This window comes from Populus alba, chromosome 19 (assembly GCF_005239225.2).
Source record: "Populus alba chromosome 19, ASM523922v2, whole genome shotgun sequence".
In the NCBI taxonomy this organism is placed as follows: Eukaryota; Viridiplantae; Streptophyta; class Magnoliopsida; order Malpighiales; family Salicaceae; genus Populus; species Populus alba.
In genome coordinates, this window is record NC_133302.1 from 18,542,973 (window position 1) to 18,556,578 (window position 13,606).

General features: G+C 31.5%; 1 protein-coding gene across 1 annotated transcript; it reads right to left on the reverse strand.

The window, feature by feature from the left end:
• Window positions 1-736: 736 nt before the first annotated feature.
• On the reverse strand, window positions 737-7,226 carry LOC118056513 (probable magnesium transporter NIPA3). Its single transcript, XM_035068739.2, has 9 exons — window positions 6,157-7,226; window positions 3,793-3,849; window positions 3,242-3,332; window positions 3,009-3,169; window positions 2,728-2,855; window positions 2,447-2,584; window positions 2,107-2,199; window positions 1,254-1,359; window positions 737-1,171 (listed from the first exon to the last, which is right to left on the reverse strand). Exons 1-9 carry the CDS (start codon window positions 6,296-6,298, stop codon window positions 1,062-1,064), a joined length of 1,026 nt encoding a protein of 341 aa, XP_034924630.1. The 5' UTR covers window positions 6,299-7,226; the 3' UTR covers window positions 737-1,061.
• Between the last annotated feature and the right edge of the window lie 6,380 nt (window positions 7,227-13,606).

Below are 13,606 nucleotides of genomic sequence, written 5' to 3' on the forward strand. Positions count from 1 at the left end.
AAAAATTAAATCCAAAAATCTAAAAAATAAACTTATTTTTATATCTTTATCTCTTTTATTAAACATGTTTTCTTCTTCTTTTATATTTATCTTTTTTTTATCTTGGGATACCGCCGGCTTGGTAGCAGGAATTGGCTTCTTCAAAGCCCATTTGGCAGCGTTTGTGGTGCTGCCTCGAGAGTTATGAAAGAGATTGCATGGCAACATTCTCTGGTTGGTAAATTTACATTTTAAATTTGTTTACTATATTTGTTTCTATTTGTTTCTGTATTTAAAAAATATTTTAATATACTGATATCAAAAATAATTTTTAAAAAATAAAAAAAATATTATTAATATATATTTTAGCACAAAAAAATTATTTAAAAAACAATCACAACCATACTACCAAACAAACTCACCAGCCATATAAAGAGCTCACCTGACACAGCAAGCTATACAAAAATAAGAATCCTAGAAGTCTTAAAATGAGCAAGTCTAAGTCCACTCCTTTAGTGGTTGCATGATAGCAATTGAAAGTTGAATCATGAGTTAATATAAAGCAACTTGGACACTAATTTATGTGAAACATGGAACTATCTAATACAAACACTCTGTATCCTGCATATATTAAGCATAACCTTCAATTCTTTGTTGAGATGCTCATTACCCACACTTGAGGTCAACTTGAAGGTCACTATCTAGCATAAATCACATACAAAACAATGTAATGGAACAGTCATTGCAAGGATCAGGAGAGGAAGAAGTAAACTGCATTTCTTCATAACTTGAAGCTAATATTCAATATGAAGAACAAATGCTCAAAATTACAAACCCCCAAGGAGGGGAAGAAGGAAAGGGGGGAGTTAAATGTCTATACATGGCGGCAGCTGAAAGAGACCATCTCCTTTTTTAATCTGAGAAAGAAGTCTTGCCATCTTCGCCCATTGTTTACTTAAAGAAAATAAAGAACCCGCCTAGTGTGTTGATAATACACAGGTCTGTGGCTGGAATTCCCTTTCTGCTCCAAATCAGCACCCAAGATCTTGAATGACAGTAACCAAAAGAATCAAAGAATACAACTATTTTGATCTCAGAGTGTCTACTTGTCGTAGAGGGATTCCTTCGGGATCAAGTCCTTCATCTTCTTCTTCATGCTTAGGAAGGCGTAATGATGAAGATTGTGATGACCCTATAAATGAAGTACTGTTTATGTGAAGCTACAATCTTGAACTAGAGAAGATTAAACAATGGAGGAAACACTGGAAACCCACCTGCAACCATGTCCTTCGTTTCATGAAGAAGAAAAGTCCCGGAAAGGATCGTTACAAATCCACATATTTCAGTGACAATTTGAGATGCGTTCTTTCCATCCCAATCCTGAATTTAAAAAAGGTATATAATCAGCATACAGGGCAACAAACATCATAAAAATTCTTAAAGTTTAATACTTCAGTTACTATAGCAATACTTATAGGGACTGAAGACTGCATGTAAGAACTAAAATCTTCAGAGAGCATCTATCTAGTTTTATTTCACCACTACATCTCTTTTCCATAGATTATTATTTTCTGTCTAAGAGATCGAGAGAAGGAGAGTTCCTAAAAGAAAACAATGAAAAAAAGAACTCATCATTGAGTAACAACAGTTTTTAAACTCCTTAGCTGGAGAGAATAACAAAAAATCTTCAGAAAATAACCATCTAGTTTTCTTTCAGCTCTACATCTCTTTTCCATAAAAGAGAGGAGGGTTTCAAAAAGAAAAAGAACAAAAAAAAAGAAAAAAGAAACTCATAATTTATGTAAGAGCAGTAATTTTTAAAGTCCTCCGCTGGAAAGGATAGCATAAGAAATTTCATAATTATACTGCAGCCATTCACCATAAATCAACTCAAAATAGATGGAAAACAAATTGTTTTGATTGTATTTTGAATACATCAGCACAACCTATTTGTAGCAATGCTTCGTTTTCATTTTAAAAAAATGTTCCAGTTTCTACAGTCATCATCACTTAAAGTGAAGCTAACATGAAATCCAAGGATTAGTTCTCCTAAATTCCATCTATCACACAGACACATTCATGCATGCCTGTAAGTCAACAAATGCCACTGGTTAAAAAGTAGGTTACCTTAAACATGATTACGCTTGCCAAAATTGTTAATGAAGTAAACATCACATAGTATATGGGAGACACAACAGCTGCATTGAATGTATCAAGAGCCTGCAATTTAAAGAGTAACAAATAAATTTATATTCCAAAAGCCATTCATAACCACAAGCCATTGCCCAGTTATCCTCCCACTGAAGCAAGTCCTATGCAGAAAACTTGAAATATTGCCTTGAGAAATTTACATCATCATCATAATAAAAGATCTAGTTTCTACATTAATTTTCACGCAATCAGCATTTCAAGGTAGCATACATTTATTTTAAAAAAATTATATGGGAGCTCCTAAGAAATGCATTACCTTGTTTAAGTAATTGATTTGAGTGATTACACAGGCAAGTACAATCAAGGTAAAAGCCCATGTTTGGGGGTATAGTAACTGATTCATTCCCGAGAAAGTCAGCTTCAAAGCGATTCCAAGTGCTTTGACACTCATAACCTGTTATGAGCATTCAGAAACATAATTTTAACAATAGTGGATTTACGCTAGTAAAGATGTGCACACAGTGAATAATAAACGAATAGGTATATATAGCGAAGTTCATAAGAAGTTCAGATTCAAGAAGAGGATAACTGACATACCGATAGTGAGCCCATGAGTGAACAAATTGAAATATAGACCATAACATGAGTCTGCCCATAATGGGGTATAACACGGATGATAATCACAACAGCAGCTGTTATGACAATAGCAGCATACAAGAGAAAAGCTGCAGTGGATATCACAGTGAATTACAGCATTATGAGACACTGAGCAAAAAATATAAGACCATGATAATAAATATCATGTATGTTTTTCGTATAGCATCAAGGACTTGGAAGCCATTTCGCTACTTTTTTTTATTCCTAGGAGAAATATATACCTGGCTCTGTTGCAAGGTCCCACACTTCCTTCACGGACTCAATCTCACGTTCTTGAGGTGCATGCAAAACAATTGTCGTTGAACCCACAACACAAAGAGCGCAGCCAAGAATCCCAAAAATGTGCAACTTTTCCTGTAAAATAGCATGTGCAAGAGCAGCACTGCAAGACAAATGGAAGTTAGCATCATAATATAATCTGATATATGAAAGACATAAGTAAATTTTCTCTTGCCTGATAATGATACTGAGTGCACCAAGAGGAGTGACTAGAATAGCTGGTGCAAATGCATAGGCTGCAAAATTAGCAATTTCCCCGGCAATCACTGCCACAATGACAATTATCCATCTTAGAATGCATACAATGTGATCTGCACTCAAACTTCCAATGCACTTCATAACGTTAAACCAACAGGAGTAACTTACATATATAAAGAGAAAAGGTAAACATCATAAAACAAAAACATGGAGATCCAAACCATCTAAATGGACAAGCAACAAAAGAAATAGTGCAAGACATATGAAATGAAAGGTTAACACAACTCTTTGAAGGATCTGTGAAAGACTGCACTTTTGGCACATATGGAGAGTTTTTAGCTAATCAAAATAACTTATTGCATTTATATAGACTATTTATTATGCTGTAAAAGAATATGGACTATTTATTTAAATTATCAAAATATATATAGACTATTTATTTTATACCACACAATGTATAGGCAATGGTATAAAAGTAATTTCTTTAATTTCAACAAATTAACAGCCATAGAAAATAAGGGCACTTACTTGTTATCATGCCAATCCACCAAAGTGGTTCACACAGGTAAGTATAACCCCCAGCACCTGCAAACAAAAGGTCCGTAAAATTAAGATAAAGTAAAACCATAAAACTCTATTATCATACATAAATCAAGCCATTAATGCAATCACAAAAAAAAAAAAAATGTTAACAAATTAAGCAAATGCTGAGTATTAAACTCAATAATTCCACATGTCCTGCTCCAACTTCTATACTCATCAAGCCATTAATGCAATCACATAAATTATAAATTGTTAAAAAGTTAGATTTTAAATTGTATTTATTCTTCTTCTATGATGATAAATCATTCCATCACTTAATTAGAAAGCATATTCCTAAAGAACACCATAATGACTGCAAATCATCCATGGACTAGGCAATGGAAGCTGAATGGTATTCTGCAAGCCTAAATAAATAATTGTGAAGCTATTTTGTTAAGCCATATGACACCAAACCATTATCTGGAACCAAGATGGTCTACAAAGAAACAAATAAATCTCACACAAACTTCATACAAACTGGCGCAGAAAATGATTGGTGGTGTGATGTATGGTCCTGGAAACACTAAAAGATTGATCAAACATGATAAAGAAACTCTTGCATAAGTTATATGAAGTATTAGTTAAGATTTGTAAGCTCGTATAGCATTACTCTCTTTGGACGTAAATAGCATAAAAGAACCAGACCAATGGTTTACTATCATCAAGATAGTTCTGTAAAGAGCACTCAAATGTACTACTTAAAAACCTACAAAATATACAAATTGAAAATATCTAAACAATCCATAAAGTTGATCTATCAAAAGAAAGATATAGCTTCGGAGAGCCACTTTAACCTTCCAGATACTCTCACATTCCCTCAACCTTCTAGAAAAGAGCAGACTCCGAATGTCCTACAAATATCCAATAATTAGTATATCGTCACCCCTCAACACACTCAAAAAAAATATAGGACATCAATAAAACTGCTGCAAAGTCCAATCCCAATCTTTCACTACCCTTATAAAACTTGGGGCCTAAGCACAGTTACCTTGGCCCCTTCTTTCAAGCCCTCAATTGCTACCACCTTTTTTCTCAGAAAAGAAGAACAGTTGCTCATGCTTTTGCACACACCATGCACCGCACAAGAATCCAGCTACCTTTTCCAATATGTAAAGCAACAAAGTTAAAGGATATACGTCTTTCTCTTGCAAAGCTATTCCACAGCTTTGTCCTATGAAATCTATCACTATCTTCCCACCTATTACAAAAGCAACCCCTTCAGATATCTTCCACCTATTACAAAAGCTACCCCTTCAGATATACTATCCTACACCTGAGATGATAAGTGTAATGCATCGAATGTAAAGTCCAATGGGCCTCAACCAATTAATCCACTACCATAAATCCATCGAAGCTTTTTCAAAATCCCCAAAAAATATCACCAGGATAAGGGATAAACTTTGGTTTTAGCAATAGTCAGATCAAAAAGTTCAAGAAAATGGACAAAGCAAGATGTCTTTGCCAACTTAGTACACATGACGCATACAAGAGTAGCAAGCCAACATAGAATCTGAACAACATGCTGAAAAGAACTTGAAACCGAAACTTTGCAGTTCTAAAATCATACAAAGGTGTAATGAATAATTGCGTGGAACAAACCCTCCAAAATCCATCTCTCCCCATATAGACATCAAAAGGAATAACAGCACCAAACTCCAATTAACCCGGTGTCTTCACTTGCTGGAGCTTAATCTTCCAACTAAAAAGAATCTAAAAGGCAATTTTCCAGGCATCAGCTAAGAAACCCCAAATAGTGAAACTAGATCCCATGCCAGCAACCTGGTGCCTGGTGGTGAACTATGATAAACTGACTAACCATCATTTTTACTCGCGCAACGTTTCAATTCAGTGATTCTAACAATATATGTAACCAAACAGAAACAAATTCCATTAAAATATCATCAAGAATTCTATCTAGAACTTGGAATACAACAGTAAACAAAAATTTAACCCACTCCTAAGTTTGACCCACAAATGAAATCCTCAAGCCACGTGAATTCAACCATTTCCTATCACTATGCTTATAATTCTTGCAATGATGCACACAAAACAACTTCCACTCAAGACAAAATCCCATTCGAATAAATCCATAACGGACCACCAAAAATCAACCCATTTCACACCCAAACATAAATTAAAAAAGGGCAATCCAAACCAACAAATTAGCACCAATCCCAACACAAAATCACAATTAAAACAAAACCCACCAAAGCCAACAAATAAACAATGAAACCCCACAAAAATGCAACCCATTCCAAGGCCAAAAACAAAAACCCAGTTGAATAAACAATAAAAAGATGGAAACTTTACCTGCCCTAAGACCAGAAGCACCAGCTTTCTTCAACCCTTTTTTCTTAACAATAAAACTGGCTCCTATAAATAAACTCGAAGACAATGCCAACACCAATCCCTTTATGTTATCCGTTGACATTCCTATCTCTGTTTCTGCCATAACTTTACAATCCCTTCACCACCAACACCAAAACGACGACGACGACGACAATGTCTCACCTCAAAACTCACTGTTTCCATTCCACATCATTCATCAAGTGGTCTTCTTTATATTAATCTTATCCAAATCGGATTGTATAACGCAAATGTGCATGAAGAATGAGAGAGAGAAAGGAACAGCAAAGAGTATTGGGATTTGTGAGTTTAACGTAGTTAAGATGTTTTTTATTTCTTTGTACGATTTAGATCGATCTGATAGGTATTGTTCTTGTTGGACAAGAGACAAAAGCTGAACTTAGTTTTCTTTTTCCCTTTCGAATCTTTTTTTCAGCTTCTATCGACCACCAGTGCACGCTTCCTTTAGCGAGACTGAGAGATGGGTAGTAGCCCAGGAACAACTTCTGGACTACGGAGATCTTTTTTCAGGCCTCTAATTTTGTCTTGCTCTCTGGCTCGGGAGACGAGTGCAGCCCCGTAGTTAGTTCATTCAACGGGAGAGGGAAAGCAAAATTCACATATTACCAGAGAACGTGTAAAAACTCAAAAAGAGGAAGATTTTAGGGAAGAATCGATCGAAATGAATCTCAGTGATCGTCTAAAGAGTGGCTTCGATATTTCTTTCAGATTTTTTTTTTTGTTTCCGTTTCAGTTCTTTTATTTTTATTTTTTTACATCAACATATCATATTATTTAAAAATATTTTAAAAAAATATTAATTTAATTATTTCAAAGAACAATTTAAAAATGTTTTTAAAAACAAATTGTAATGAAAATCCTCCTCAGTCCTCCCCCCATCTTAGATATGTTGATCCGTTAACATAAGTGGAGCTAGATAGATGACACGTGTATCTATTGCCATGTTTGATCCAATAAACACAAAACTAATTATATCAAAAGTTGAATGATGAAGCAACCAATTATCAGCACACTTTGAAAGAGCAGCCAAAAAAACCCTAAAGAGGAACTTACATTCCTAACACCATTACTAACCTTAACCATAAACCATATTAGGATTCTAAGGATGAATTAAAAAATAAAATATATTTATGTGATGCTTAACAATAAAACTAAATGAGAATTAAAAGCATAGAAAGATAGAAAGAAATCGAAAAAAAAAAAAAGGTATGAAAATGAGGAGAATTTAGAGGACAGAAAGTCTATCATTTTATGAATTCATCTAAAATTTAACATTATGTATTCAAAAGTTACATATAAATAATAAACTCTATAACAACCAATTATTAAGCTCAGCTAACTAAAATAAAAATATCCAATAAAAATAAAGTCTAAATAAAAAAACACAATAAAATAAATCTAGAGAGGCTTAGTCTTTTAATTTAGCTCAGCTAGCTAGATAAATCTAGACAACTATGTGAGAGAGAGAGAGAGAGAGAGAGAGAGAGAGAGAGATCCTTCCCTCGAAAATAATTCTTATGGAGTGTTTGAAATTCAATGTTGTGGATTGACTTTCATTTAAGCTTTGCCTTGTTGACTGGGAGGAAGCAAGGTGGTCCTATACTCTACGTGTTATCGTTTCATTCTTGGATGCTTCTTGTTTTTGTAGTTGTAGTTTTAATTCATGAGTTTTTTTATTTTTTTTATTTAAAGTTATTTTTTTGATATTTTTTTATTTTTTTAATATATTAATATAAAAATAATTTATATTAAAAAAATATTATTTACATGTATTACTGAGCAAAAAACATTTAAAAAACAATTATTGTCACACTCTTAAACACTACTTTAACACTTTTTTAAAAAGTATTTTTCTGTTTGATATGGTTATGCAATGTGATAAAAAAAATTTTTTAAAACTTATCATAATTTTAAAAATTGTTTGTTTCTATTACTTAAACTTGTTTTTCAACTCAATTTAAAAATAAAAACTTGGGTTTTAAAGACAACCTATAAAATTAGTAAAAACTTAAATTGTCTTAAACGAAATTTAAAAACAACACCTTTGTTTTAATATCAAAATGGCAACATATCAATTTATACGTTTCACCAGCAAACCATTACCTAGATGAATGGATACGATTGAGTTTAATAAATTTATTTTTTATTTAATTATATAATAACAAAAATCAAACATTGTAGTAAAGAAACTTGCTAAAAATATTTTTTTTATGATGATGAGCTACCTAAAAATATTAAATTTTCAAGAGAGTTAATATCATTTGGCAAAAAAACAATTATAGTTACTGAGGTTACACACTTGAACCTTTAAAAATAAACATAAATATATATAAGCCTATTAGAGTGTGTTTGGCATTGTGTTTCAAAGATATTTTGAATTAATATGTTTTTGATGTTTTTAAATTATTTTGATGTGCTGGTCTTAAAAATAATTTTTAAAAAATAAAAAAATATATTATTGGCATATTTTTCTAAATGAAAAGTACTTTGAAAAGCAACCGCAACCACACTTCTAAATATACATTAAAGGAAGGTCGTGTGGCTAGGCATTTGGGCCTCTATTTTTTTTCTTTCAAATCAGGGTTGTCAATCCATTTTTTTCCATAAAAAATTAAGCAAAGGATGTGTCACCTTCATACTCACAATTTGGCTAAATTTGGACTTAGCCTTTTTTAATCCTAAAACTTAATTTCTAACATATCTTAACCAAGAACACATGAAAAAAACTCTCCTAACCTTAAAAAAACTAATTTCTCAGCTCAAAAAACCCCTAAATTTATTATAAGAAAAACACAAATCAAATAGAAAAAAACTTTTTTCAACATCAATCTACCGTTTCAAGCGATAGAAAAATCCAAAAGCAATTTAATTACACTTCTCTTATCAATAGGAATGCTTTGACATTAAGTGCCCGTTTGGGAGAGTGGTGGCTTCTATGGTTCTCTCAAAAGCAGTGAGTATGCTGTTTGGTTAAAGATTTTTACTTAGCTTAAGTTGTGGACCCCACGTGAAAATGGTGGTGTGACCACAGGTAAGAAAAAGTAAAAATTATCAGCTTTTCAAGTGAAAAGTTGATTATTTTATCTATCCAAACATTACAAAATTGTAGCTATTATCCGTTGCATTTATTGGACAAAACTGTCCTCCCCCATAAAATCAATTTTGATTTGTTGGTTAACCATTTTCTAAAAGCTTCTGTTGGTTTCTTCACCATTAACATCCTCATCTGCAAGCCTTCACCCTCTGTTATTTCAGTTTTCTTCTTTGAAGATCGAGAAACCCAGTTAATATCCAGTGTAAAAGCTACCTCATGGCACAAAAATGTGATGACCAGCCACACCCACCCCAAGCTTCGCCAGAAATGTGGTAAGTTCATTCCTACAATAATGTAATGTGCGTGATGGCATTGCGGATAGTTTAATGTGATGAATGGAGGATAACAATAATGTAACATTCATAATTTTTTATGTATTAAAAGAATTTTCTAACAAATTCTACTCACAACTTCTCAAAATTCACAAATGTCCTTCAAGGTAATTTTACCAATAAAGCACTTACAAAAGCAACTTAACCAAACAAATATCAAGTGCTTTTTAGATAACTTTAATTTTAACAGCAATAGTAACCAAACACATATTTACTTAAAACAACCACACAAAAAAGTGATTTTTTAAAAAGTATTTTTTTTCAACCGCAATCACAAAAGCTACCATTCTTCCTAACACACTCTAAATTTGGCTATTTTGATGAACTGAATCGTAATAACTAATCTCTTTCTCTCTCCTTTGTTGTTTTCCAATGAATCTTTTTCTCTTATCTCAAACTCAAGGATCAAACTATAAATAAAACAAAGCTCTATACTAAATCATATAATTTCAAAATTAAAGGGACTAAAGTGTAAATTTGACAAAGTTTTAAGTCTAGAGGCACTAGCACCCTTTTTTAAAAAGAAGAAGAAGAAGAAGAAGAAGAAGGATTGCTATCTTACCAAGGTTTTAGTTTTGGTCCCCTCGTTTTTAATTTCTCACAAATAATAAAATTTAATAAATTCTTGCAAAATTGAGAATCAACCTATTTGGAGTTGTTTTTTAGATATTATGATAATCCAATTGATAGCAATACAAAACAAATCACCAAGCCAAACCACCAAATAACATAATGTTGAAAAATGAGATTGAATTTTTTTTTTTTTAAAAAAATCAATAGTTAGACTAAAAAAAATAAACAAAGTGCTGCTTTTTTCACCCTCCTTTTAGTTTTGGTCCCCTCGTATTTAATTTTTTGTAAATGACCAAACTGGAAATTTATTTGCAAATTCAAGAACCAATTCAATAACAAGATAGTTTTTAAAAACCTTGATAACCTAAAGGAAAAAAATATGAAATAAATTATTAAGTGTGATCACCAACCACAATAAAAAATAATAAAATTAAAAAAGAATATCGGTAATTAAAGCAGAAAAAATTTCAAGGATAAGAAAGAGTTTGATTTCTCTCTAATGGCATAGTAAAACATTGAGCCCTCTTAGTTTTTTTTTTTTTTTTTTTTTTTTTTTTTTTTTTTTTTTTTTTTAATTCAACAGAAAAGGGCATAGTTTGATTTGTCTCTTTGGTAGTGTCCCATGGTCAAGCAGTGTTGTTACGAAGCACAGAGAGAGTGGTCGATCATGGTGAAATTTTGACAGAACACAATATAAGATAAGAACAAGCAGCAGGCATTTGCTATTATTTGCTAGAAAATATAATGGTTACTTTAGTGTTTTTTAAAAAAATTAAATTTTTTTTATTTTTAAATTAATATATTTTTGATGTTTTTAAATTATTTTGATGTATTAATCTTAAAAATAACTTTTAAAAAATAAAAAATATTTTTTTAAAATAACTATAATTATATTTTCAAACACAATCTAAAAATATAAAACAATTCAATCAGAGACAGCCAAGTATGAGAGAGAGAGAGAGAGAGAGAGAGAGAGAGAGAGAGAAGGTTCGCGTCCTTGTCTCGAAAATAATTCTTATGGAGTGTTTGAAATTCTATGTTGTGGATTGACTTTCATTTAAGCTTGCCTTGTTGACTGGGAGGAAGCAAGGTGGTCCTGTACTCAACGTGTTGTCCTGTGATTCTTGTTTTGGTAGTTGTTGTTTTAATTCATGATTTTTTGTATTTTTTTTATTTTAAAGTCATTTTTTAATATTTTTTTATTGTTTTAATGTATTAATATAAAAAATAATTTATATTAAAAAAATATTATTTACATATATTATGAGTAAAAAATATTTAAAAAAACAACCATTATCAAACTTTTCAATATTACTTAAACATCTTTTTTAAGATATTTTTGTATTTTATAGTGTTTTGTCATGTGTTGAAAATACTTAAACTGATCATAATTTTAAAAATTATTTGGTTTCTATTACTTAAACTTGTTGTTCAACTCAATTTATAATAAAAACATGGATTTGAGAAAAGTTATAATTTATAGCTTTTTTTTATCTTGTTTTATTAAATCGTAACTGCAACAATTATTATAATGTCAAATATATATTGAAGTGTCTTTTTATTTTTAAAATAAAATCAAAATATTAAAAAAAATTATCTCAAATAAAAATAAATTAAGCTTTAAAATAAAATTTATATTATTTTATAATATATCTTTTTAAATGAAATTTTTCTGATGTTTGAAATTTGCACAAATATATTTTTAACTCAAGTTGCTCTCAAATACACTTTTAAAAAATATATATATATATATATATCCTTCAACCTACTTCACTATTAATAAAGGTAATGCAATTTTTATTACTAGTTTTTAACTCTCTTTTTTTTCCCTTCAAGATCCATAATATCGCGCTTTTCTTAAGCAAGATATCAAACAATCTTGGAGCAAGCCTATGAGCTGGAAAGCCATCAATGGTCAGGGAAGGAAAACTCGATCCTAGACTGGAACTTGGTAGCAAGAAGCTTAATTTCTTGAAAATGGTGTTATAATAATCTCCATCGATCATCGAACTCTGATAATTGTCATTCGAAAACGCATCGAAGAAGATAGAATTCTTCGGTTCGTTTTTCTTTTATGTGTCTGAATTATGTCAGCAAAAGCACTTTACTTAATCTCTTACACGACAAGAACGAAAAGTAACATTAGAATAACTGCAGCAGTTGATCTCCCATGGCAACGCCAAACTCACCTTTCACCAAGCTGAAATTAACCACCCATAGTAATTAGGTGGGTGAGATCTTCATGGGATTTAGTCACCACCGGCAGATCAGAGTTTCAAAGCTGAACGGATTTGCCACAACTTTGCGCCAAGTCAAATCAGCCCATATCTTCACTTTTCTGCTTTCTTGCCTCCATTGATGAACCTAATTGGTGTTCATGATTCCCTGTTTGGTTTTATAAAGACTAGTTCTGTAGAACTTCTCTGCACTAATAATTGGTTAATGGAAAAACATAATCTCCACTTTCAATTATTTATCCATTCCATTAGTCCAGCTCTCATGATCATCACGCACTTTCCCTTAAAAAATCTCCAAAGTAATGAATCTAAATAAATTTAGGTGGTGTTTAGTTATAGTCTCGGAAGTGACAAACGCATCTGTATTTGTCTCTTCAGTAAGCATGTTTTTGTCCATTTTTATATCTGTTTTTTAATCCTAGAAAACCAACCAAACATGATCTTAGATTTTGGTTCGAATATAATTATCGAATCTGCACGAAATCAGCGGTAGGAGAACTTGGAAATAAATAATCCAAACATTTAACCAGTTCGAATCTCATGAAAGATTGCTTAAACAATGGAGTCATAAAAACCAGAGAGAATCATTAGAACCAACAATTTGTTTAGAGACTTGGTCAAGCTACAATGAATCATTTTAAATATAATAAATTTATGGAATTAATATATATTTTAAATTTTTTTAATAATACCATGAATGATCAACCTATTGAACCAATGAAACAACCACTTAGAAAGATTTTCTACCAAGATCTTTTATATATATATATATATATATATAATATATATATATATATATTTATATATTTTAGTTTAACGTGGATATCTAGGCCAGATTGCACGTACCTCGACTAATTCCACGAGTTCTGAAATTAATAATTATATAAATCTCTAATAGTCATTATATGAGCAAGATTTGAACCTGAAATTACAGATAAAACAAATTTATTGATCCCAAGTTATTAGTTGATAACATTGGTAGAAGTATAGACTAACGAAACCCAAAGGAAAAGATTTTACTTTTCCAAATTCCAAAAGCTTTTCTTAGGTCAGGGCGTCAGGCTGCTTTCACCGTTCAACGTGGGGCTCCACCTCAAAGACTAGACTTGGAGGGTTTCATTTTTCCACAGAGAAATTTCTTTGATGGCCATTGCCGT

What these genes read in the sequence shown, in the direction of transcription:
- LOC118056513 (XM_035068739.2), bottom strand. Translation starts at nt 6,298, where the DNA reads ATGGCAGAAACAGAGATAGGAATGTCAACGGATAACATAAAGGGATTG. An exon ending in TGCTTCTGGTCTTAGGGCAG is followed by an intron (nt 3,850 to 6,156) that starts GTAAAGTTTCCA and finishes TTTTGTTTGCAG; the next exon opens with GTGCTGGGGGTTATACTTAC. An exon ending in AACGAAGGACATGGTTGCAG is followed by an intron (nt 1,172 to 1,253) that starts GTGGGTTTCCAG and finishes CTTCATTTATAG; the next exon opens with GGTCATCACAATCTTCATCA.